Here is a 26,193-nt window from a genome sequence, read left to right as displayed (position 1 = left end):
AAGGATGGAGGTGGCCTAAGGGTACAACTGAGGAATGGAAGGGGGAACTGTGGGGTAAACATATAACCGACTACTGAGCGGCTGCAAGAAGGAATGAAGTTGTGAGGCATGCAAGTTTAAATGAGTAAACTTTGAGGATAGTGTGCTGAATGAACTGTCAGAAACAAAAAGACAAATATTATCATGCCTCATTACAGAGACTAACTATAATATACAAACTTGGAGAACTGAAGTCGAGAGCATGGGTTATCAGGTCGGGGCCCATTATAAAGGTTTCTAGATTGTGAGCTCTTACAGCAGTCACATCAATTCAGAATTTGTAACTGTTATTTCTAAATTCTGAGACACTGAACTATTTGTGCATAGCCTGGCCATTCCCTGAAACTTTGGGTATTTGGGTGACACCTGAGTCTCAGAGTTAGAGCCCTGAAGCTATGAATGTCAGAATTACCACATACAGCAACTATTAAAAAAGTTGAAAAAGCGATCAGACTTCAACTAGAGATATGAATGAAACTGATCTGGATAGAACTAAAATAAATCAGAATACTGGGTAAAGGATGATATGGTCTATATTTTAAAACCCCAACTTCTATGTGAGACCAAAAGGAGAGATGTTTATTTGGGGCAAAACTTATATTTTGGGTGGTGTATTATCTAATTTAACTTGTATGGTCAGTTTATCAGAACACCATAATTACATGTAATCTTGAATAGGGAGTGAGATCTTGTTGGTTTGTACAGGTCAGTGTGATGCCCCAATACATCACAGAGTAATTTGGGCAGAGAATGAAAAAAATATTTGCCAAATCCTCTTGGGGCACTGGGGAGAAAGGAGGAAATATTAGACTTCCCCATCTGGGGAATTCCTGACATTCTCGCAAGCAGTGGGAACAACCAATTCAATAGGCTGAGCCTTCATCTCAGGGTTCACCCCTATGAAACTTATTCCTGCAAAGAAAAAGCCAAGCCCACTTATAATTATGCCTAAGAGTCACCCCCAGAGAAACTCTTTTGTGGCTCAGATATGGCCTCTCTCTCTAAGCCACCCTGGCAGGTGAACTCACTGCCCTCCCCCCCCTACATGGGACATGACTCCCAGGTGTGTAAATTTCCCTGGTCCTTCGTGGGACATGACTCTCAGGGATGAGCCAGGGCTCAGCATCATGGGACTGAGAAAACCTTCTTGGCCAAATGGGGGAAGAGAGAAATGGGACAAAATAAAGTTTCAGTGGCTGAGAGATTTCAAACAGAGTTGAGAGGTTATCCTGGAGGTTATTCTTATGCATTATATAGATATACCTTTTTAGTTTATGGTGTATTGAAGTGGCTAGAGGGACAGACCTGAAACTGTTGAACTGTATTCCAGTAGCCGTGATTTTTGAAGGTGACTGTATAATTATATAGCTTTTACAACGGTCTCATACAGAAGTTGAAATTTTAAAATATGGATCATATCATCCTTTACCCTGTATTTTGATTTCCCTCGTGGCTTTTCAAACAAAGTCTGGGGCCCACCCCCATAAATTCCAATCTGCTTGGGTGGGGTGAGGCCCAAGCATTGGCATCTTTTAGGATTCCCCATGAGACTCCCAAATGCAGCCAAAGTTGCAACCACTTGTGTAGAAAATCCTCTGTTGTATGGAAAGGGAGGCAAAAATATAAGAATATGCATTCATATTTGCTTGGGTTCCCAGAAAGATACCCTAAAGGAATTTGGACAAAAAAGTGATTTTTGAGTAAAAAAGTTGTGAGGATCACAGATCGGGGGGTCTGAGGGGAATTTTCATTCTATGCCTTTAAGTATTTTTTGCGCCTTGTGAAACGACCATCTCTTTAAGAATTAAAATAATTAAATTAAATTAAATCCTATAATTAAGTCTGGCACAAAGTATCCATAAATGTTAGAGGAGGAAAAAAACTAATGAGTGAATGAATGGATGGATGAACAGATGAATGAAATCACCAATGACAATCATACCCCATGTGGGGTACGTGAGCAGAATAGACTGAATCAGGAAACCCTCACCCAAAGGAGCAAATATGTACAAAAACATGTTCCTTCGTTATGTCCCTGTTTCTAATGCAAAAGTTCAATACAACTGAAAATCCATCAGAAAGGGTCTAGGTAGATCAGTTGGGGCTCAGCAACATAATGAAATATTCTGCAGCCATTAAAAGTAATGAGGTGGGCGGTGCGACAGTGGCTCCGCAGCAGAATTCTCGCCTGCCATGCCGAAGACCCAGGTTCGGTTCCGGTGCCTGCCCATGTGAAAATAATAATAATGATAAGAATGAGGTGATTATGTATGTATCAACACCGTTAAAAAAGGCAAGTTGCCAGATTTTACGTAGAATGCTGCCATGTATCTATAACTATATATCTATTTACCTGCCTCCATACCTGTGTCCAGAGCAGGGTTTCTCACCCTCAACACTAGGGACATTTGGTGAAAATGATTCTTTTTTCTTTTAAGGTGTGGGGCTGTCTCCTATGCATTGCAGAAAATCAAGCAGCCTGCCCACTACAGGCCAGGAGCAACCTCTTACCCACTTGTAGACAGAAAAAAAAATGTTCCTGGACAGTGCCACTGTGTCCTGGGGGCCCAGATCACCAGGGGTTGAGTACCCACGGTCCATACACACAGCAAGAAAGCAAAACCTACCTGGGAAGGTGTGCCCTGGCTTATGTGCCAGGCTCAGGCTCATTGCTGTGCAGAGAGCCTTCGGGGAAACTCTCCTTCTAAATGATATATTTCTATATTTTGGATTTTGACGCAAGCTTTCACTATTTTTGCAATGAGGAAAAAGTGAGGTTTATAAATATTGGTTGGTAAGTGGCTGGTATAGTGTGGGGAAGTTCCAAAGGACATCAAAATTGTGACAGCAGCTGCATCTGGGAGAGGGGACAGGCAAGGAGGTTAGAGGGGGACACTCGCCTTTTATTTTATACCCTTTGTAAGGTTTGAATTTCTAGCAACCAACAGTTAGTGCTTCTGTAATGCTTCTTTTTTTTATTTTTTAAGACGAAGAACAGAGGGTCACTGGGCAAGACAGGAGAGAAAAACAGGAAGCTGGTCCAAGGCTCCCGAATCCTTTGGTGAGAAAGCGGATCCCCTGACAACCAGGCTCCTGGGGCCTGAGCGCCCCGGGCCAGCATCCAAGGCCGGGTGGGGCCCAGAGCTGAGCCCAGGCACCCCTCCCCCACTGTACGCCCCGACTCCCCCCTGCCAGTCCGCCACCGCTGCCCGAACAGATTAAGTATCACGTTTCCAGCTCATCCCTTTCCCATCTTTCCTCTCCCACGACCCACAATAGCAGCTCTGGAGGTGCCTCTGCAGAGCCCGCAGGCAGGGAGGGAGGATGAGCTGGACCTGGCCAAGAGTCACTGGGGTACCTGGTCCTTGCTAGGCACTTTATCTCAATTCCGCCAACTAGCAGTGCTTGGAGGCCTGGACTCTTGGTCACTCCAGGGAGGAAAAACTGAGGCTCGGAGAGGGGAGGTGCTCTGCTGTACGCAGCTGGTGAGTGGTGGGGGAGCCACTAAACAATCCTGACCATGGTGGTTAAATAAGTTTGGCCCCTTGGGGAAGGCACGTGGGATCCAAGATCAACTCCACTGCTTCCCCGCTCGGAGACCTTAGGCGAACCCTCATTTCACAATCTCTATTGCTATTACCATTTTCCTCTCCTATTTAGAGAAAAGGCCACTGACGCTCGGGGTGGAGAAAGGACTTGCCTCTAATCTCTCCATCAGCAGGTGGCAGAGGTGGGATCTGAGCCCTGGTTTGCTGATGACACCGATATGCTCTTACAACAACATCACACACGGGGCACTAAGCCAGCTTCCACAGTTCCCCAGAGCATGCCAGGCTTTTTCCCACCTCCAAACCCTTGCAAATGCTGTGCCCCTGCCAAGGATGCCCTCACCTCTCCTATCAGCCAATCCAAATTCATGTCCAGGCTCCAGGTGAGGCTCAAGTTCAGTAGCTCTTTTAGGACACTTCCAGGCCTCTTCTCCAGCCCTTCACTCTGCACTCTATCATTTTCTGGCCTTGGATCATTATGTTTCATCTCCCCATTGAGAGCAAAACCTCCTAAGGGTACATCCCATGCCTTAGATTTCTTCCCCACCTGCCACAGGTCCTCATTCACCACTCTAGAAAGCTTGGGCATTCGTCCAGACACGGGTTCAAACACTGGCTCTATCACTTGCTGCTGTGTGACCCAAGACAAGTTACTTAACCTCTCTTATACGGCAAACATTATCAGTACTTTGCCCAACACTCAAATATGCACCAATGGCAACAGCGTCCCACTGCATGAGGGTGTTCTCTCTACCACTGAACATGAGGCCAGACAGGATGGAAGCCTCCGAGAGTTAAAAAACCACAGGGACAGCTTCAGCCAAGGACAGATGGGAATTGGAAAATAAATACCCAGGTCCCTTGCCCCTTGGGTGGGACAACTCGGAAGATTGTTCTATGCTGCCTCCCAGAGGTATCCAGTGGGACAGTGCTTCTAGTTACCCTCAGTGACGATCTGCTTGAGGATGCATCTTTCTCACTCGCCTTTCCTATCCTACCTCACTGCTCCACTCCCACTGCAAGTTCTTCCTAGGGCCAGATCCTAAACAAACTACTTGCATCCAAACCCTTGTCTTGGGGCCTGGTTCCAGGAGGGCCCAAAGTATGACAATCACTCTCTGAAGGATTGCAGTGTGGCTCAAATAGGACCATTCATTTACTCATCCAACAAGCAGGCCTCAAATGTTCACAAAAGGTCAAGCATGATGCTGGTCAGTGGAGATGCAACAACGAACACGACAAGCATACCGGTATTCAGCAGGTGCACAATAAAGGGTACCGATAATATCATCCATTGTCCTAGGCCAGATAAGCCCACAGACTGTATGAAGCCAGCAGACAAATTTGGTTTTGCCAGACCAGCATATGTTAAATAAGTTGCCCTCATTTTATAATCGGGGGCAAGGAGGTATATATGAAAACCTGGATTTTCAGACTCTTGATAAATCAGATCAGCCTACACGGGGCCAGAATTCTTGTGTGTCAAGAATCAGTGGGACCCGAGCAGCAGTTTTCTCCTTCAGATAGGGCATGTGCTCTCCTTTTGCCACAATCCCCACCTCTCCCTAGAGTCTTACAGCCAACCTCACTCCGCTCATTTACGTGCCCTCTAACCCACACAGGATCTGAGGTTTGATGTCTCAAACTGGCCTAGATATTTGACCAAAGTGTAGCTGAACTGAGACAGCCTTTGTACTCACCTTGTGGCCGCCTTGAGTCCCCGAATCCTGCCAATAGGACCCCATGTTGGTCTCTTTGGTCTCCAAACTCCTTCCAGGGAAGCTGCGCCTCCAGTTGGGCTGCTCTTGTCTCCACTCTCTGGCTTTCTGCATGATGGACAGGCCCTCTCGGACCTGGGCTGGGGGACCCTTCTCAGAATAGGCCCTCTTGACATCCTGTGTCGCCCTTTCGGGGCCGTGTGGGTGGTTGCCCCACTGGGCCCCACTGTCCTCGTCTTCCCTCCCAGGGGATCTCCTTGGGGCCCCTTTCCTCAGGTCAGTGGGGGGTGATCTGGGTGCCACGCTGGCCTCACTGCTCAGGGCCTCCCGGCCAGGGGTCTTTGACTCAGCTGGGCGATTCTGACACTTTGAGCCATGCTGTCTAAAGACCCTTTTGTCATCCTCGGTGATTCCTGAGAAGCTTTTCCTGGAGCCCACGGGGCCAGAAGGGGTCCCCGGATATTTTTCAGGAGGAGCTGAGTACGGCAGAGCCCACAGAGGTGGGGTGACTCTGGTGTCCATTACTGCTCCGGGGCACTCTGCCGGAGGCTGGTCTGGGCTGGGGGAGGAACTGTGGCTCATGTCCGTAAAACTGGCTTGTTTCTGAAGACCCCTGGCCTGGGGTGTCTCTTTCAGACTCCTTCTACCCCGTTCCACCCCACCTGGCTGGCCTGGCCTCTCAGGAAGCGAGCTGCTGTGCTCTGCCTTGCCCTCCCCGGGGCCCTTTGCCCACTGGTCAGTGTACTCTGCCATTAGCACGTCGATATCCAGAATGCTGGATCTGTAGCCATCCTTGATTTTACCTGGGAACGTCTCGCTGACCATTTCCGTCCTCCTTCTGACCACGAAATCGCCAGCTTTCGTGTGACTTTTGAAAGTTGGGGTAGTTTGGGGGGCATTCCTGGGGGACAGCTTGATCCCACTCTCTTTCCAATCCTTCTGAAAACCGGTGACATCTTCCGGTGGCTGATCGGTCCACAATGCGTCGACATCAATGATTCTTTCGCTGGAAGGATCCAGAGGCCTGACCCTGAGAGATGACGCCCGGTGGTTTGGCTTCAGAGTCTTTGAAATGCTTAAGTTTTCACGCTCTCTGCCCTGAGCCCCGTTTTTACTGCCGAGGGTCTCCAGTGGCTTTTCGTGGTTAAGGGAGACCAAAGTAGATGCTAAAGGATGAGGAGACGGAGGGGGAGTCATCTTTCTAGAATGTTCCACCAAATCGGCAGGCCCTGGCTTGACGACACTCTTGGCTTTTTGAGTGTCAGGGATCTGATAGGTTACTGCGAAAAACGTCGCCTTGGGTTCCACAGGTGACCCTTGCTTTACCGCCACGAAAGTCCTGTCCTGTGCAACATCTGGGCTCACCTGGTGCATCTTCGCCCTACTGTGGGTTGGTTGAGGAGTTTTTTTAAAGTTATCGGCCGTCAGAATCAAATAGTCCATTCGTCTCTGCTCTACCTTCGAAGAGTCTTCTGGGGCGAGGAAGCTGAATTCATCAAACTTGACGTCGTGGGGTAACGTCCGCCGCCGCCACCGCTCCGTCCTCTGGTCCCAGCTCCCTTTCCGCATTGTGACGTCCGACGCCAGCGCCTGGACAGGCTTTGGCTCACCCTCACCGAGCGGGCCTTTCGGCATGGAGAACACGTGGGGATGCGTGCCTGCTTGCGAGGCAGAGGGCTCGTCCTTAGCCCTGGAAGGAGGATCCAGAGGGCACCCCTGGGGTGGGCCCCTTTCTCCCGTTAAAACGCTGCCTCCCGGCTGGCTCACAGCTCCTGCGTGCTGCTCCTCCTGGACAGCAGCCTTCACCGCCCGCCCAGGGGTAGCCCCCGGGGCACAGGGTCTGGCAGAGCGCTCGCTGGCTGCCACAGGACTCACCTCCAAGCCCTTCTGCTCCCTGACCACCACGGTGGCCTTATTCCAACTCGCCAACGCCCCGCCCATCCATCTGGGCGATGGGCAATTGCCACCAGGCGTATCCTTGGGTTCTCGACAGTCAGACTTTGGCCCACCGGCTTCGTGGGCCCCAAGGCCTTCCCAGATCAAACTGGCCCTTTGGATGGGCCCCACTGGGCCTTCCAGACTGCGCTCGGGGTCAGCGGGGGTAACCTCATGGGACAGCTGCCCTTCCCTCCACGAGAGCCGAGACCTGCTGCTTCGGAGCGTGACGGCCTTTCCCTCCGGGGCGGTGGAGACGGCCTCGCTGTGTGCGCGCTCCCCCACTGCGTGCAGGATGTCATACTTGGCCTCAATCCTTTGGAAGGTGGGGGGATTTTCCGAGGGCTTGAGGAAGGGGTTGCTCTGTTTTTCGCCCAGAGGGTATTTTTCCGGGAGGGGCATGTGATACCATTTTGGCTCACCGTTGGGAAAGGCTGTTGGCCCCAGGTTCTCTGCCTCGGGACTCTCCATCCACCTGGAGTTCTCCTTCTTGGGGTGAGCCTTTCCCGGCAGGACCTTCCCTGGCCAGGAGCCTCTCTCGGACCTGGGTCTGGACTCTGAGTCATGGGTCCGAGCCATCTCACCCGGGGTTGTGGCCGAGGGGCAGCGTCCAGACTGGCCGACCACAGAGTGTCTCTCCACGTGATGCTCAAACACTGTGGCCCACACAGTCCGGAAGCTTCCGTCATCCTCTGGAGTGACAGCATAAGGGCCCGGAGCCCCCACGGAGTTCTCACCCCGACCGTTTTCCGGGTCTTGGATAGAAGCATCTTTCTGCTCTGTCTGCCTGACCTCCTGCCGTGTCCAGGGTCTTCTTGGGACAGATGCCCCATCCAAACTGTGCTCTTCCTTTTGCTACGAAGAAGAAATAAATCCGATGTTAGAGGATTTAGAACGGAAAGGAAGAGGCGAGGTGACTGAAATGGCTGCTTATAAAATTAACACGGCAAGATACCATAAGCTGTTAAGGACAGAAAACAGTCAGTGTGGGGGAGGATGTGGCAAAAGGACACCCTCAGATGCCATTGGAGAGAACATGAAAGGATGTGACATCTGGGCAATTTGGCATCCTGAACAAGACTTTACAGTATTCATTTCCTTTAACCCGGCCAATTTCCTTCCAGGACTCTGCTTTTGCCCACGAGCGCAAGTCCATGGCAACAAAAGGGCAGCACCGCTTGTGAGAGCAGAAGGACACAGAGCCAGCTGAGAGGGCCATCGGAGGGCACTGATGAAATGCATTTTGAAGTCGCCAAGCAATTGCATACGATGCAACTCTGGTTTTAACATTGCCAGAATGTCCTGGTGTCAAAGGACTCTCACAAGAGATGGTGTTGGGGGAGAAAGGCAGATGCAGATTTACAATATAAGGCCATGTTAAAAAAATGTACAGGCGTCTCCGTGCATTTTCACACACATAGATAGAGTCTCAGGAAAAGACAGCAAATCAGACTATGAGCATCGGCTATGGAGGGGAGTGGGCGGAGGAGGGGAAGAACCCACTCTTAGCCTTACATGCTTCACTCCTATTTGATATTCAGGTATGACTTCGTTTTAAAATAATTTTTTTTATATTAAAAATAAGCCTACTTAGGTGAAATTTTGATCTATTTAAAGCAAGGTTTTCCTTACCAACTTTTCATTTCCTGAATGTTTTCAAACACACATAAAAGTACAGAGAAAATAATAAACCTCCATAGACCCACCCCCAGAGTCAGTGGCTGTGAACATTTTGCTTCCCTCACTTCACTGATACCTTTCTAGGACTGGTGCTGCTGCCATGGTGTTTTGTAATGTGAATATAAGGGGCTTAAATTGGACCCTCTCTCAACCATTTTCAAGGAAACAAGGTCCAGGCATAAAATGCAGGGTGGACCTCTGACCTGAGGGGTGCTGGGGCATTGGGGATGGGACAGATACCAACGGGCTTTGGAAGCCAGTTCTGGGGTTATATTTAAAACTCTGCGCAAGTATCTTAAGTCAAATACAACCATACAACCTAATCCAGCCATTTACTCCTAGGTCTTTAGGCAAGAGAAAAGAAAACAGGTGTGTGTGTGTAGTCTTGCATACAAATATCCATATAGCTTGATCTGTAAAGCCCACCTACAGAACTGGAAACAGCCCAAATGTAAATCAACAGGTGAATGGAGAAACTGTGGTCTGGCTGCATGATGGAATACTATGCGGCAATTAAAAAGGAGCAAACTATTGACATATGCAACAATGTGGATGAATCTCAACACAAACATGCTGAGTAAAAGAAGCCAGACAAAAGGGAACACATGCTGTTTGATTCCATTTGTAAAGAAAATGCTAACTCATCTATCCTGAGGGACTGCAGGTCAGTGGCTGCCCGGGGGAGAGGGGCAGGGATGAGCGATGATGCAGGGCAAAAGGAAACTTCTTTGTGGGTGAGGCAATGTTCATTATTTTGATTGTGATGATGGCTTCAGGGGTGTATACATATGTTAAAGTGCAGCAACTTGTACACGTTAAATGTGCATACTTTTCTGCAGGTCAACGATACCACAATCATTGTTTTTTTTAATTAAAAAACAAGATTCTGTAGAAAGCACCAACCATGAACCAGTTATACCTAGCAATTATTTTATGAGCTTTTTCTTACTAAACAGACTAAATAAAAATACTTTTTAAGCAATGTAAATACTGGGAGTTTTCCTCTTTCTTCCACTACGAGGTGACAGTTCAGGGTGGGGAAGGGGGTGGTAAATCAGAGGGGGAACTGAAAGGAGTGTCTATTAACAGTTTTTAACTTAAATTTTAGATGCCTATAAAAAGCAGGCACTTGTACAGGAAAACCAGGCCCCTCTGCCTTTCATGCACAAAAAAAAAAAATCAATACCTGACAATTCCATTGTTTATAAAGAGCGCTGACCAGGGAATGGGGAATCACAGCCTAGCATGCCACAAGGGATTTAAAAAGTCCCAACATTAAAGCAAATAAAGCTTTATCGTTCGCAACAGGTTTCCGATCCTTGGCTGGGTCTAGGAGATTACGGAAGCTCTTTTTCCACAATCTGTGCCAAAACACAACATGGGCCTTACCTTTTCTCTGGGTTTCCTGGGAAGGTCCTTATTCATCTCAGAACACTTCTCAGATTTGACTTCATTGCTTGAGGCAGGACCTGAAAACCTGGTACAGAGATCTGAGTTATTCTTACAGTACTAGAAGCTGTAACTCCCTTGGCCCACACCCCACAATTAGTTCAGGAGTCTTGGGGTGGGGGTGGGGTGGACGGTAGAATCACCACTAATCTCATCACAGCCCCATGGCCAGGTTTCCTCTGAGATAGGAAATTTCCCCTCCAGTACAGAGAAGTGGCACTGGGGAAAGCCTACCTTAAGCTCAGCATCATCAGGGAGCTCCAGACCAGAGCAGACCTGGGCACTACACCTGGTCTATTACCTCCTTGCTGCAGGAGCCTGGGTCTGGCTTGTGGCCCTACCTGAGCCTCTGTTTCTTCATCTATAAAATGGGGGATAATTAGCATCTCCCCATATGCCTTTATAGGGCAGATAAGAGGCTACCCAAGGCCCTAATTAGCAACATGAGGGCGTTTAGGGAAGAGTGAAGATGCGCCAGGAGCTATAATTAATGGTTGTACCTAGCAACCCCAGGTACAACAATAGCCCCCACCGCAGACCTGTCACGGGACCCAGGGGCAGTGGGCTGCCGAGGAATGTGTGGGGGCAAGGATCTGCCTCTGCCTCTCCCATGGCTTTAGCCAAGTCACTGTCCCTCTCTGGACCTGTTTCCTCACTTGCAAAGGGGAAGTGGGAGTGAGGCTAGGACTTTTCCATCTCTGGAAAGTTCTCTAGAGAAGATGCCTAAAGATGTAGCAAGTGTTCAGTTCAGCAAAGGGGGCTGCGGAGAACTCAATAACCCAGGTACGTTCCAGGAAATGGAAACGTCTGGTCCAGGTGCCCCTTTCTCCCTGTTACCCTGACTCAGGGGTTCTCAGGCCTGGCCTGGGAAACTTCTAAAAAGCACCAAACCACGGTTCCCTTCCCAGGCCAAGAGAATCAGAATGTCTGGGGTGAGGCCCAGGCATTAGTATTCTTTCTGGATGGTTCTATGCATTGAGGGCACACGGACGTCTGTGTGCCCTGGTTCCCAGGGCCAGGAGAGCAGTCACTCCAGAGACTCCACCCTATAAGCCCCACCCCAGGCCAAGTGTGTGAGTAGCAAGTACGTCAGCCACAGCTGGTGAATCACACGCAGTGGCATCTCTGTGTTGTGGCGCAGAAGCCACTTGTGGGAAAACAAGAGCTGTCAGAGGCAGGGCTAGGAAATCATTATTACCTCCTACCTGGAATAATACTATGATGCAGAGCCACACTGCGTGGAGGGCTTCCCGTGGGCCCAGCAGCTCCCAGCATAATTATCCCTCTGAGTCTTTACTTCACTCCTAGGAGTGAAGTCTTAGTACAGTTTCCATTTTCCAGATGAAGAAACTGAGGCTCAGAGAGGGGATGTGACCTGTGCAGTCTACCCGGACCCCTGTGATTTTATTTTGTGGGGTGCTCACAGAGGTGTAGGCCAAACAGCACATGCTTTCAGGCCGTAGGGAAGGAAGGCCTGGCTTTGGAGGCTGGCTGAGCCTGAATTCTTCCTTTCGCACCCTCCGCCTGCCCAACCCACCTCTGTGAATTGGCCTGATTTCTCCCACTTCGCTCAAACACCCCAGAGAAGAGAAGAGACTGGGAAATGGGGCCCCCAAGTGTTCCTCTCTCCCCCGCTCAGCTTCCTCCTCTGAGAAATGGACCCAAACACAGCCTCCCCGCGGGGCTCTGTGTTCATGGAGAGAGAGGGTGAGAAAGGCCTGGCATGGTGCACTGCAGGTCCCTTTCCCACGGGGTCTCCGGTGGGGATGGGGCAGCTCAGGGGGAGATCCCTGGGGTGCACCCACTCACAATTTGGTCAAATCCGCCGACAGCGGCCTTGCCTGGAACACCCTCCTCGGGATTTCCGGCTTTGCCTCGGGGGTCTCGCCAGCCCAGCCTCTGATCCGGTCCTGGACGCTCAGGCCCCCTTTCTCGGGCTCAGGGGCTACCTCGGGGGCAGCCGGCGGGGCTTTGGACCCCCCTGCCACGGCCGGGGCACTCGCCTCCCCAAACAGGCTGATGCGCCTCTTCACGCTGCCCCTCGAGGCCCACTCTCTCGGGGCTGGGCTTTCCCCTGCGGCCGCTGCGCTGTCCCGGGCCCCAGCAGACTCCTGGCCTTTTCTGGGTCTGGGCGAAGGGGGCTCGGGCTCCCCGTCCGGCCTGGCTCTCTCCTCCCAAGGACTCGGGTCACCTTTGGGGGCGAGTTTGGCTGGGCCCCCCGGTGCCCCGGGGCTGCCTGGCTCCCCCTGCTCGAAAAGCCCCTTCTCCTTCCGCTCCTGGGTTCTCCTGGCCCTCTCAGGGAAGTCTGTCTCCGGGCCCCGAAGGGGAGCCTCGGCCTTGTCCCAACGCGCCCCGTCCACTGTGGGCTCCGGCTGGGGCCTGGCCGTGTCCCGATGTCGGTCGGCGGGAACTGCCGCGGCCGCCCCGGGCCCCTCCTCGGCCGCCCTACTCAGCAAGGCCTCTTGGCTCTCAAACCGGGCGGTGAGGTCCATGGACAAGGGCCGGGGCTTCCTCACCCACGTCTTCTCGGGAGGGGCGGGCGGCGCTTTCCCCGCCATGGCTGGGGCCGGCCTCTGAAGCCCGAGGGGGTCGGTGAAGATGGCGGACACGGGCCTCCTCTTGAGGCGCGGCCTGGCCTCGGGAGCTGGGCCTGCGGGGCTGTCCACTCGGCTGGCCTCAGGAAGGGACCCTGTCTGACCTCGCTGCTCTTCGGTGGCGGGGGGCCTGGCCTCCTGCGACAGGGAGGCCGCCCAGGGAAGGGTCCCCACAGGCGTGTGGCCGGGCGGGGTGGGCTTGGCGGCCACCTCAGGCTGGGGGCCCGAAGGGGGCTCCTGAGATGCCCTCGGGCCCATCTCGGGTGCGCCCTGCTGGACCCCTTTCCCCAGGATAGGTCCCGCCGGGGTGGTTTCAGAGAGAATCAGGGAGTCGGGGCCTGGCCAGAGCAAGGCGGCCTTGTTGAACGGAGACAAGCCTCTCATGGTGTCCACCCCGCCGCCCGCCTGCTGCCCCCACGAGGCGGGCATCCTCACGTCCACCTCCACTGCCACCGCGTCCTTGGGGAGAGTGGCCGGCAGGCTCGGGCCGGACCGCAAGGGGGCAGCCGGCAGTGCCGGGTCCGGGGCCTTCTCCCGGGAGAAGGGTTTGGGGGTGAGTCTCGGCAGAGGGAACAAGCGGGCCGGGTTCCTGCGGGGGCTTTTTCCTTCCAGAATCCGCGTTGAGGGGACCCCAGAGGTGTCGCCCGCCTGGCAGAAGTACGTCCGCTTCAGGGTTTCCTCCTTGGCCAGCTCGCTGAGGCCCGGCACTCCTGTCAGGGGAGTGATGGCGCCCACCTCGACCCGGGTCGCCATGGTTACACCCGTGCATCCAAGGGGATGGAGGACGCCGGAGATGGAGAAGCAACGGCTGAAAAAGAGTAAATTTAAAATTCAGTCAGTGTCTGGGTCTGGGTTTAGCAAGCAGCTCTGGGGCGGGTGGCTGGGGGCACAGAATGGAGAACCCGGGTTCTGGCCCCAACTGCACTGACCTCCACTGGGCAACCCTGAGGTTGGTGCCTTCCCCTCTCTGGGCTCTGGGTGAGGAGAGTGGACCAAATGGCCTTCTCTGAAGTTCGTCCCAGCTCAGATGGTGCTGGCTTCTCCCCAGCGCAGAAAAGGCGCCAATATTTGCTGGGACTGTCCTGACTCAGCTAATCCTCGAGCCTGGCTCTTATGGTAAAATGCAATCCTCTCTGCTGTACAGAAAGGGAAACCAATTCAGAGAGGAAAAATCAGTGGCCCATCAGTCCTTCAGCGACTAAGAGGGCATGTCAGAATTTGAACTCAGGGCTGACTATAAAACTCACACCACACAGACCCAGCTGAGGCCCTGGTGAGAGTCCTTGGCTTCCCTTATTCCTATGACCCTACATACTTACATACAAATCTCACTGGTGGAACATTGAGCACAGAGAGGGTAAGTGACCAGATGCAGCTCCCACAGCACTCTGAGCTGAGTTCCCGAGGTCACAAAGCTGGCTAGGGGCCTTTGAACCCAAATCTCAGCTCCCTACCCTACCCAATAGGACATCCTTTATCTTTTCTTCACCAAGTTGCTTGGCTCCAGCTCGTCCAGATGCCTTAAGAATAAAAAAAAAAAAAAAAGCCCTTCTCACTTTTCTCACCCAACCTGCTGTTGTTACTTGGCTTTGGGTTCTTTCCTGTTGAACACCTATTTTATCCTGGCTGCCTTCGTGTTCTTAATGAGAACAGCAAGTGCTAACGGTGAGGGCTTACCATATGTGAGACCTCGTGTGATGCCAAATGCTTGCAGGTCTTATAAACCATGGCCTCCCATAACCTTATGAGCTGGGTTCAATTGTCAGACCCCACTTGCAGTGGAGGCTCAGGGAGTAAAGCCCTTGTTCATCTGGCCATGGACTCCCCTCTCAATCTCTCAATGTGGGAGTCCTTCCCTCTCAGTTAATCTTCCAACAACCCAAAGGGCATGAATCATCGTTATCACCATTATGGAGATGAAGGGAAAGGCACAGAGAGGTCGCCCAGCTTGTCCACAGTCACACAGCAGAAGCCTGACCTCAAGTCCTCAACCCATTCAGCTTTACTTTTTAAAAAATGATTCCTTATTCCTTTCTGGTCTTCACAAGTGCTGGGGAACTTGCTGTTTTTGACCCCCGCCCCACCTTCATGCCAGTGTCGGCTTTCCCTGCAAAGCTGCCCCCCAATCTCCATCTAAATGGACTAAAAGGAGAAGATATTTTAGTTCAAAGTAAGCCTCCTGCTTCTTCTCGGGGCGGGGGGGGGGGGGGGGGGGGGGCGGGCCACGACTCTGCCACCGGCTCTGACTCACTCAGCTGCCTCCGGGAGAGAAAGGCAGACAGATTTTGATATTTTCTCTTCCACGCTCAATGGTGCTAACAGATTCCGTCTCCCCCAACTGGAGAATGATGAATAGACCTGGCTAGAGGGACAGATATGGGGAATTTGGAGAATTCCATCTGCAAAAACTCGGGGCACTTCTCCAGCACCCAGAGTCCTGCCACAAATGAGGGCAGTTCACTTTCAGAGCCAGTCCCCGAGACTCCTTGAGCCACTGCTATGGGACACACATGCTAGCCTGGACCTGAGATGCAAGACAATGACGGGATCCAAAGGACAGAGAGAAATCCCCAGGGCAGAACCCCCAGGCGTCTCCCCCCCGCCCTCCCCCGCCCCCACGCTGCAGCTCCCTCGTGCACAGGTGGAGCACCGGCTCCGCTTACCTGCCTGGCTGACGATCCGTGAGAGCCAGAGGAAGCCAACAGTGTCACATCTCATCATGCCCAGGGTGTCTGCGCAGTCTCATGGCAGCTGCGGGCAGGGGATGGGGAGGCTTGTCCCGGTAGACTGAATTTCAGCAGGGCTGGGGAGACACAGGACGACATGCTCAGTCCCGGAGTTCCGGCAATATGTGCACAGACGGCGCAAAAGCTTCGGAGCTCTAAGTGCATCAGCTGGCATCCCCTCCCGCTTGTAAAACTCATGCTCCTTAAGGCTTTCCAGTGTTAGAGCCTTGCATATCCGCATGCATCAACAGTGCTGAGCCCACCATACGTGCTCAATAAAAACCTCCCCCGTTCCTCTGATACTTGTTTATTAAGCAGCTGGCAACTCTGAGCAAAGAAAAACGAACAACATCCCTGTATTGGGGGGGATCTCACCGTCTTGGGTAAGAAACACGCACACAAGCAGTCACAACTCTTGGGTCATAAACGGCACGGTTTATAAGGGGGAGGGGGGCATGGGAGCACAGAAGGAGGAGGAAGAGGAGGAAGAGGGCTAATTGCCCAGAAGCACGAGCGGCTCCTGGACGAGTCCCTGACCTGGAGGAGGTGAATATGGAGGGTTCGAGAACACTTTTGGTTCTCTCGCTCAGGCGTTTCTAGACGCTGTAGCTCTTACAGGTGCTTGCACTTATGCACTGGGTCCATGCACGGTTGGTGCCTGCTCTCTGGAGTCCCCTTCTTGCTTTCTCTCTTTCACATACACAGGCCCACCCCTCAGACCACGGCTTGGCTATCTCAGCCCTGCTCTGCCCCAGTATAATGTCCCTCTTATAGGGTCACAGAGAACCATGGACATTTATCTGTGTGTGACCCTTCAGCCCACCCCAGTGTCTCTCACTTAGCAGTAAGTCCCCAGAGGGTGCCCTGAAACCCCAAAGCTAGCACAGCGTCCGGTCATGTAATGGCCCCTGATAGATTATGGCTGTGTGGACAAATAGATGAATGAAGGCTTGTTCTCCTGACCCCACGCTTTGAAGCTCCTGAATATTCTTAGGTGCCAGGAGTCTCACGACTCTGAGCAATTGGGGACCTAAGATCTTCTGGCTATAGTGACAGCAAGCTTTGGGGTGGGCAGGGTTCAGTCACAGCTGGACGATAGAACCAACGAGCTGTGAAGAGTTCAGCTGGAACCCTGCAAGGAGGGCCACGGAGAGGGAATGGGCCACTGGCAGACACGGGCTTTGACCATATCAGCCCAGCGTGGTCACGCTCAGCTCCTCCGCCCCAGTGTGGGATGCATGCTTCTCTTCAGGGCCAGGCTGTCCAGTGGGCAGTGGTTCCCGAAATAGCCATCCCCTCCTGATTCCCTGGACCTGCCTCAGAGACCACGCTGCCAGGAAGAGAAGGGGGAAAGACGAGAAAGTACAGCTCTGTCGGCATCTGTCTTAACCAGAACAGCGCCTCTGTTACCTGCAATCTGTTTTCTCTCTTGGGGTCCCTCTCAAGTTTCCATTGAAAATGCCTGGCAAAGCCCACCATGTAAATAGAATTGTAAGAGTGGATTCACGAATTAATTCTTAAATCAGTGAACAAAGGGGGTGGGGGTGGGGGAGTATCTGAACCACTGTAGTAGATGGCTAAATGAATTTTTAAAGTCCTTCCCAAACCTAGAAGCCCATGAATCTCAACTTTCAATTAAACCCATTGTAAAATACAACGAAACGGGTTTAAAAATACGCTTTAAAAAAAATCTTACTTTAAATGTGTCGCATATGTTATGCTCGATTCAAGAGACGTGGGTCCCTTCCAAAACATTTCAGAAGCCTACTCACGCAGAACCAACTGCCATCTATTCCTGGGGTGGCCTAGCTCCCTGTTTTTAGATCTGTTAGCTGAGTACGTGGCCAAAGTCAGTTAAACGGGAGCTCCCTGGGACTGGTTGAAGAAAGAAGGGAAACCGAGTCTGGGCAATCACTGGTTGACTATGTTTTAATCATGAGCATAGGGGGACATGGGAGAAGCAAGTCACCTGTTTGGGAGGTCAGGGATGGCAGTGGACCAGGTGGGAGAGGACAGAAGTCTGACCTCAAACTGTGGCAGTAGCGATGGATATTTCTCTGCTGTTGCTGAACCTGCCAACTCCACAAAGCTTGATCTCCTTAAATTGATTTGCAAAGTTTGAAATCCCCATTTACTGCAATTTCATGCAGAGAAAACCAATTTCCTGGGAAGGGAGTCACCAACGGCAGGAGTTGCTAGAATTAAACAGGAGCCGTTCAACGTCACTCATTCATCCCTCCTTCCACAAACACTACTGTCTGTTTACCAGGTGCTGAGGGGTGGGGGTCGGGGAGAGGGGGTCGGGTATGGCTCTAGCTCAGACGAGCTGCACAGGGAATCCGTGAGAAGGTAAGAAAAGCACTTCCATTCAAAATCAGACTTTGGCAGCTTTCCTCCCAGACTCGGAGGCCTCGATTCATTCTAACAGCTGTTGATGATTTTTCATAATTACACCCTTAAATCCGATCTGGGAGCTCACCAGCCACTCGCTCAGCCATCTCTGGGTGCCATTTCCTGGGAATGCCACCATCTGGTGAGGGGTGGGGGACGGGGCCGGGCCTGACACCTTCCAGCACCTTCCAGCATGTGACCTCAGCCCCCCGTTCTGCAAATCCACCCTGTGTGGTGTGCTGCAAGAAGGGCCGAGGATGGACCGGCAGAAGGCACGCCCCCGTGTCCGCTCGGATGAGCAGGCTGGCCGCTCATGTACACGGTTCGCCCACCCAGAGACCCCAGATGGAAAGGGCCCAACGCAAATGTCATTCGAGCACATCCTCTGCTCTCTGTCCCCAGGCCTGCTGCCCTCGCACTGTCACTTATTCATTCATTCCCACACACACCTATTGAGCACCTACTATGTACCAGGAGCTGGGAAATACCACGAGGAGCAAAACAGCTAGAGAGAAGGGCATCCAAGAGGAGGGAGACAGACGATCGGCAGCCTGCCTGAGTAAAATACACAGGATGTCAGACAAGGGACAACAAGGGAAGGAACTGGGAGGGGATCGGAGATGGCCAACCAGGGACAGTTAAAATCAGCCTCGTCAGATCTTCCAGCCTCTGCTGGGGACTCCTCCCATCTATTCTAGCAGCAGCCACAGAGATGCTCCAATGTATGCTTCAAATCAATCATCAAGTTACTTCCCTGCTCAAAGACCACGCGATAAAGGTCAGACTCCTTCCCTGAGGCCCAGCAGGATCCAGAGTCTCTTTATCTCTCCAGCTTCAGTCTAATGACCAACACCTCCCCATCTGTCTGTCTGTCTATCTCTCACACAAAACATGCTATGCTCTTCCCTTGCCTTCAGGGCTCTGCACTGCTATTTCCTTACCACCTGCCTAATCCATTAGCATCCCTCAATTCTCAGCTCCAACACTGCCACCTCCAGGAAGCTTTCCCTCATGTCCCGGGGCTGGTTCAGTTTCTTCCTCTGTGCTCTGGTTTCCAACCCCCTGTGCACCCCGCCCTAACCACCTCTGCTTCCTCCACTAGATTGTGAGCTCCTGGCAAGGAGGGACCCGGGTCCTGTTCACGGCTGCACCCCCAGGGTCTTACCCCGTTTTGGGTATAGAGTCGGTTTGCCAAAAATATTGGAAGGAAGAACATCTCTGAAAGAAAAAATATATAATAACACCCAGTGCAGGCATGGGTGTTGGAAAATGGATATGCTCATATACGCCCTGCAAAAACATAAGTTATAAAAGCAATTTGGCAATCTTCGCTTTCAACTAATATTTTTTTAGACTCCACCAAGAGCCAGGCATCATATTAGGTGACTCCATGTACCTCTGTCTTCTCTCTGTTAATCCTCTCTACAACACTGTGAGGTGCAAAATATTACTACCGTTCTATGGATGAGGAAAACAGTTTGGAAACTGAGCCAGTCCCGAATCCTGGTACTGGTGAGGGGTGGAGCTGAGACTGAAATCCAGGGCTTCTGAAACAAACCAAGTGTTTTCTCTGTACATCACCCCCAAAACATTTCACTGTTTTCAAAAAACATATCCTATGGGTGTAATCTCTAAGCATAAAACAGTTATATCCACGAAGATGTCTGTCACAGTGTTATCTATATGAGTGGAGCCATATATCACACCCTGCATCTGGAGTGATAACCGCAATTTGAAATAAGCCAGGATTCATTAGCCATTGAATTGTCACAAAAAGGAGCAGCATTGCAGCAGGCAGACCCGCCCTCCAATTCCCAGCCTCCCTGGAACACCATAAGTGGCACAAAAATCCTGTCAGAGCCCCTGAGTTTGGGAGATTTGGGAAGTAAAATGGGGAAGATTGATGGTAATCCTGTCAGGGGAAGGGACTGGATATCTTTTAGCATTTAATAGTGAAGATTGTTCATGCAGATGGTTAAGTGGTCAAGGTGTGGAAGAGAACCTGGAGGAAAGAAGTAAAAACAAAACAAACAAAAAAACTTGGGGTGTGGGGTAGAATTATAGGTAACTTAAAAAAAATTCCTTTTTATTCCCATTAATGTTGTTTGTGCAATTAGAAATTTTTGTAAGCTTCAACACCTGAAATCTCCCACTGAACCACCTTCTCCCCATCAATTCAAACCCTGGAGGTGCTAAGGCTCTCTCCTGTCCCCTTTCAGATTTTTAAAATCTAAGGATAAAATAACTGTGATTTATTAAGCACATACTATGTACCAGTGTGCTAAGGGGTTGATGTGGATTCTCTCATTTTGTCCCCATAACAACCCAAGGAGGCAGTTTCCTCCCCGATTCACAGAGGAGGAAACCGAGGCTCGGAGGAGGGGCTCAACTTGCCGGTGAATGACAGGCCTTCTGGGTCTGGAATAGTGCTCTTCCCACAGAACAGATCCCAACAACCCTCCTTCCCTATGCGATTCCTTCCAAAGTAAGTCCACATGGGCTCGACTAGAATAGCTGCATTTTATGATGCTCAAATGTAAAGGAAACCAAATGGTTAGCTCTATGTGCCACATGACCCCAGCTCATGGGATCCCTGTACTTTAGACAAGTCTCATTAAAAACCCTCACGGGGCCAACGACTGAGCTGGGAATGAAGAGCCCTCCCTTAAACTCAGTGCAGCGGGATGGAAATCAAGCACCCTAAAATGCAGGCAGTGCTCTGATGGGGTCACAAGGGGGGCTATAAAAGCCCAAAGGAGGGGCTCGCTAAGCAGGTGAGTGGTCAGGATGCCTTCCTGGAAGAGGCAGCACCGCCACTGAGAGGTCAGAGTCAACTAAGCAGAGGAGGAGGTTGGGTCCTTGGCAGAAGGGACAGCATACGCAAAGGTTTAAGGGTGTGGGAGAAATACAAAAAGGCAGAGAGCGTGAGTCTGTTTCTTCATCCTTCTTGGGAAAATGTGAAGATGGCTCTCTTGGTGAAAAGTCCAAGCAGAGCAACTTTTTGTGAACTTGAGTTGAGGTTGCATCTGGGAGTAAAAAGAACTGGCCTGGGAATCACAGCAGGGGAGTTTTAGTCAAGAGTGATCGTGCATCTCAGTTCACCTAGGACAGACCCTTTGCATCCTCAAAAAAGTCCTAGATTGGATGGCAAATCGTACTATCACCCTAGTTTATTGTTTTATATAGTGGTAAAATACACACAACATAAAATTCGCCATTTCGACCATTTTAAATTGTAAAAAACAGTGGCATGTAGTAAATTCATAATATCGTGCAACCATCCAGAACCATCTAGTTTCAGAACAATTTCACCACCCTAGACGGAAACCCCGTATCCATAAAGGAGCCACTCCCCACCTCCTCCAGCCCCCAGCCCCCAGCTCCTGGCCACCAGAATCTGTTTCCTACCTTTGTAGGTTTGCCTGGTCTGAACAGCCCACACAAATAGAATCAGACAATATATCCCTCACCCTAGTTTTTGTCTCACCTCTTTCTCCAACTTGGAGTGAGAGCTTGAGCAAGTTTCTCCCTCACTTTGGGGCTCAGTTTCCCCACTGGTGAAACAAGAACTTGAACTAGAGTTCACTGAAGTCCCCCTAAGTGTAAAGATTCTGTCGTTGTGATTTCACTCGGTACCAAGACTCACTGCATCTGCATTATCCAGTTCTCCCTGCACCTGGCTCCCTCCCTCCCCGTCCCCCACCATTGTGGGAGACCAACTTTCTGGATTTTAAGACGTGGCTTCTAAATCTCCACATCCCCCAAGACTCCTTATAAACAGTTAGTGCCCAATAAAGTTTGTTGAGGGACTAAATGGAACGCCTACTCCCCTGCTTCCAGCTTAGTGGGGAGAGCTCAAGTCCCCATAGGGTCCCCATAGGGTCTTCCCAAATAGTCTAGTCCCCAAGACTATTTGGGAAGAATTGCCTTAACTAGCATAGTCTCGACTTGTTGTGTAAAAGGTCTCATCCAAGGTCATCTCACTTTTGGCACCCCAGAATCCAGAGGAACAGCTGGAGGTGGCTTTGCCCAAATTTTCTAAGGAACATCAAGTGTAAGGGGGGCAAGTGAATATCACAAAGGGATTCCATGGTTCAGAGTCTGGAAATCCTAGGTTCAAAATGGCAAACTGGTGTCTTTGCAGCAAGACTTTTCAGAGCCTTTAACATGCAGACTTTCATTTTAGAAACCCTAAAGCATGATCCAAACTGCTTCTCCCCAAAACCATCTTCCCGGGTGCCACTGCCCAGCTGGAGGAAGAATGACACATCTTGACGCCTCTATTTAAACATCCGCCTTTTCAATTTTCATTGGCGTGTTCCTTCCTACCATTTGCACTATTTTGGGATTGGCTGGACCACTTACGGAAGCCATTAATCAAGCTGCCTTTTTTTCCCTTGTTGTTTTACTGTAGACCTGAGAGAGATTCACTATGGCTCCCCGCTTGTTTTTTTAAATAAAGTTGTATTGGAACACAGCCACAACCATCCATTTATGTTTCTGCTTTCACAGTCCTACAATAAAGTTGAGTAGTTGCCACTTAACAAAACTATGGTCCATGAAGCCTAAATTATTTATTCTCTTCCCCTTTACAGAAAACGTTTACTCACCCCTCCTTTAGATTGTGGAGAACTCAGTTCCCCTGAGAGACTGGACAGCCCCTCTCTTTGAAGTATCCAAAGCTCTCACAATATTCTGGCTGAGACCTACCCGTCCCCAGACCTCTTTGGAAGCTCTACATGATAATTTCAGAAAGCAGTGAAAATACAAATGAGCAAACAATTTTCAAAATCCTTAATTCCCATCCAGATGTAACACATCTTTAGCATTCTGATGCATACCCACCTGGACATTTTCCAGTGTAAATTAGGAACTTTTTGCCAAAGTATAACAGAATCAGACCATGCATGCTATTCAGAAACTTGTTGGTTTTTTTTTTTTTTAATTTCAAAATATATCATGAACCATCATTCCCGTAGACAGTTAACACAAACTGTACAACCATTTCCAGTGGTGGTACAGTTTCCCATGGCAGGGATAGTTCCTCATCAGAAAAGGCATCTTACATTGTTGGATCTTCATGCTGTTTCCAGTCGTTGACCATTATAACCAACACTGCAATGAACTTCCACATGCAACAGTTTTCCCAGGATACATTTTGCTTGGAAGTAGGTTGGCCAGTTCAAAGGAAGAATATGAACTGGTTTTTGATACATGCTTTATGGATCATCACACCTAAGAAAAATACCTTTCTGCCCACTCAATTCAAAGCTTCTGAGGTCATGTTTCTCAACCCTGGGGCAGACCCAATAAAGATGTTTGGGAAGTAATAAACCAGTGTCCTCGACTGGCCCTGCCTCACTTAGAGCTTTGCTGGCTCTAATTTACCACATGAGCCTAGCAAACTTGATTGTAAAGTTTCCAAAGGCAATTAGAACAGCTCACAGAGAAAGGTGAGGGGCAAGAGAAGCCCAGCTCAGGAACGGGTGACAAACACTCCCCAAACTCAATTCAACACACATCTGTAAGTACCTACTCCGTGCCAGGAGTAATCCTGGCTCAGAAAATGTGACAACATGCTTCTTTTTTTTTAGGAGGTCTGAGAATTACATATTGCATTTCAGAAAAACAAAAAATAATTTCAAGTACATATTTCTGAAGGAATTAGATTATGTTGGCCCAGGAACTGCCTTATGTGCAAAGGTCAAACCCTGGGAAGATGTGATTATCTCACTCTTCAGCTCTAAAATCATCGATGGTTCCTACTGTCCATTGCCTTAAGGTTCCCCAATACCTAACCCTGGTCTCTACTGCAGGCCCTGACTATAATCCCAGATTCCCAGATGGGTCCCATGATTTTGGTGTCTTTTCAACCTTTTCTTCCTCATTCTAGCCCATGTCTTCTCTGTAGGCAGTCCTTTAACCACACCGCAATTCCCATATGCCCCAATTCCACTCATCTCTTTAGAGCAGTTTAAATGCCACCTCCTCCAGGAAGCCAATGCTGATTTCCCAGCCCAAACTAACTTCCAACCTACCTCAGCAATTTACTTGATCATAATGCTTTGTGTCAGAGATACACCCAAGGTTCTCCCCTTTGTCAGCTTTTCAGCCCCACTCCCTATTCCAACCATGCCTTAGACTCCTCCTCTCTGACACCTCCCTTCCCAGAACCTACTCAATACCTGGCACAGTGAAGAGAGAATAGGATAACACCGGGTTCCTCAGATGTGGTAGGCAGCCCACATGGGGCATTAAGTGGTTTTAGGTTACAGGATGCTTTGATACCCAGGCACAGCATTAAACTGCCTTGAATGACAGTGTATAAAAGCTGTTTCCTTGCTAAATCTCATGGAAGCCACTGATAAAATCACCTCTGCTTGGTGCTACTATGACTTTAACCCCTTCAGTCTCCATTATCTTCTTATCTCCCAAATTCAACAAAGAGAAAATAGCCTCAGAGCATGTGCCACATCAGATTTTTAAATATTTTATTTTCACTGTATTTAATTTTGCTCTTATTTTCGATATTAGGCAATTGACGCTGGTTTTCTGTTTACAACAGAGATTTATTTTTAAAGTTCCTTTAAAATAAATTCATTTAACTTCTGTAAAAGTGCAAAGTTTAAAAACAGAATAGCGGTGCAGAGGTTATGTTGATATGGTAAAAGTCCGCGAGACTGGAAATCACCAGCGGAGTGGAAAGAACATGGTACTCGAGTCAAACAGTGCAGACACAGGCTTTTCACCTAAGGCTACAAGCCAGAGACTCACTTTCCCAGCTTTCTTTGCAGTCAGACGTGACGACGTAACCCAATGCAACTAAAAGGACACAGGAGCAATGGGAGGAAGACTTTTACAGAGACTTTTTCTTTGCTGATAAAACAGGCAGATGCAGTCTGTGGAGCTGCCTCCCCTTTTACCTGCTGGGAGAAGGATGTGATGCCTGGAGCCATAGCAACTAGAGTGCGAAGATGAGGCCACAGCCACCACTTGAAGAATGACGGCATGGAAAAGACTTTGATGGCACAGTTGCACCATTGCACTAACTGAACTGCTCACCTACGGATTTAAGCCTTTGCTAGTTAGGTTTTTTATTACATGCAGGCAAAAGCTTTCCTGGCACCGACTGGGTTGGCACATGTTGGCCAAGTGGACAAACGTCTTCTGAATGAGCACAGTGAATATGGTACCTCGGACAAACCACGTCACCTCCCAAAGCTCAGTTTCTTCAAGGGTAGGTTAAATTCAATGACATCTACCCCAAAGGATTCTGAGGATTGAAGGAGATGGTGCATGTAAAACACCTACCAGCAGAATTGACACACAGTAGGTGTTCTGTAAATGTGTAATGGAGGAACGAGCGAATACCAAACTAAATATGAAGATTTACAGAGGTATTTGTGGGTTGGTGGGATTTTTGTAGGGGGGAGGGGTGCCCCCAAATTCTTGAAGAGCCTAAATTCTTTAAGATTCTTAATTCTCTCTAATTAAGAAATTTGGAAGAAACAGTGAGGCAGACGGTCTACCCTTCCCCACTCTCAAATGGTATCCCCGTTTCAAGGTTGGGGAAAGGGAAATGAAGAACACCTGGCTGAGATGTTGCTCGGAAGGCCAGCCTAAGGTCCAGCACTAGGCTGGTCCATTTATTCAGGCCTCGGATGAAAACGTGCGTGTGTTTGTGGCGGGGGGGGGGAGCCAAAGAATGCAAACACCAAAACAGGTTCAAGAAAGCGGTTCCTCAAAAAGCTGAATATAGAATTGCCATATGACCCAGCAATACCATTGCTAGGTATCTACTCAGAGGGCTTAAGGGCAAAGACACAAACGGACATTTGCACACCAATGTTTATAGCAGCATTATTTACAATTGCAAAGAGATGGAAACAGCCAAAATGTCCATCAACAGACGAGTGGCTCAACAAACTGGTATATACATACGATGGAATATTATGCAGCTTTAAGACAGAATAAACTTAGGAAGCATGTAATAACATGGATGGACCTAGAGAACATTATGCTGAGTGAGTCTAGCCAAAAACTAAAGGACAAATACTGTATGGTCCCATTGATATGAACTGACATTAGTGAATAAACTTGGAATATTTTATTC

At 49.9% G+C, this 26,193-nt stretch overlaps 1 protein-coding gene across 8 annotated transcripts in view; it reads right to left on the bottom strand.

The window, feature by feature from the left end:
* KIAA1671 (KIAA1671 ortholog) overlaps positions 1–26,193 on the bottom strand; it is a 189,306-nt gene that overhangs the window by 122,721 nt on the left and 40,392 nt on the right. For 4 of the 8 annotated variants that reach the window (XM_077160676.1, XM_077160683.1, XM_077160680.1 and 1 more), the window contains exons 2-5: positions 15,627–15,766; positions 12,179–13,771; positions 10,310–10,397; positions 5,288–8,095 (exon numbers count right to left, since the gene is read on the bottom strand). In XM_077160676.1, the coding sequence (XP_077016791.1) occupies positions 5,288–8,095; positions 10,310–10,397; positions 12,179–13,716 (4,434 nt within the window). In that variant the 5' untranslated portion in view covers positions 13,717–13,771; positions 15,627–15,766. Of the gene's footprint in view, positions 1–5,287; positions 8,096–10,309; positions 10,398–12,178; positions 13,772–13,892; positions 14,474–15,626; positions 15,767–18,529; positions 20,588–26,193 lie in introns of those variants that run through there. The other 4 variants (XM_077160677.1, XM_077160678.1, XM_077160681.1 and 1 more) reach the window with 4 other exon arrangements.

The sequence above is a fragment of the Tamandua tetradactyla genome, chromosome 5, assembly GCF_023851605.1.
Source record: "Tamandua tetradactyla isolate mTamTet1 chromosome 5, mTamTet1.pri, whole genome shotgun sequence".
Taxonomy (NCBI): domain Eukaryota; kingdom Metazoa; phylum Chordata; class Mammalia; order Pilosa; family Myrmecophagidae; genus Tamandua; species Tamandua tetradactyla.
The sequence above is the reverse complement of the archived record's forward strand: the minus strand, read 5'-3'. Positions and strand labels throughout refer to the sequence as shown.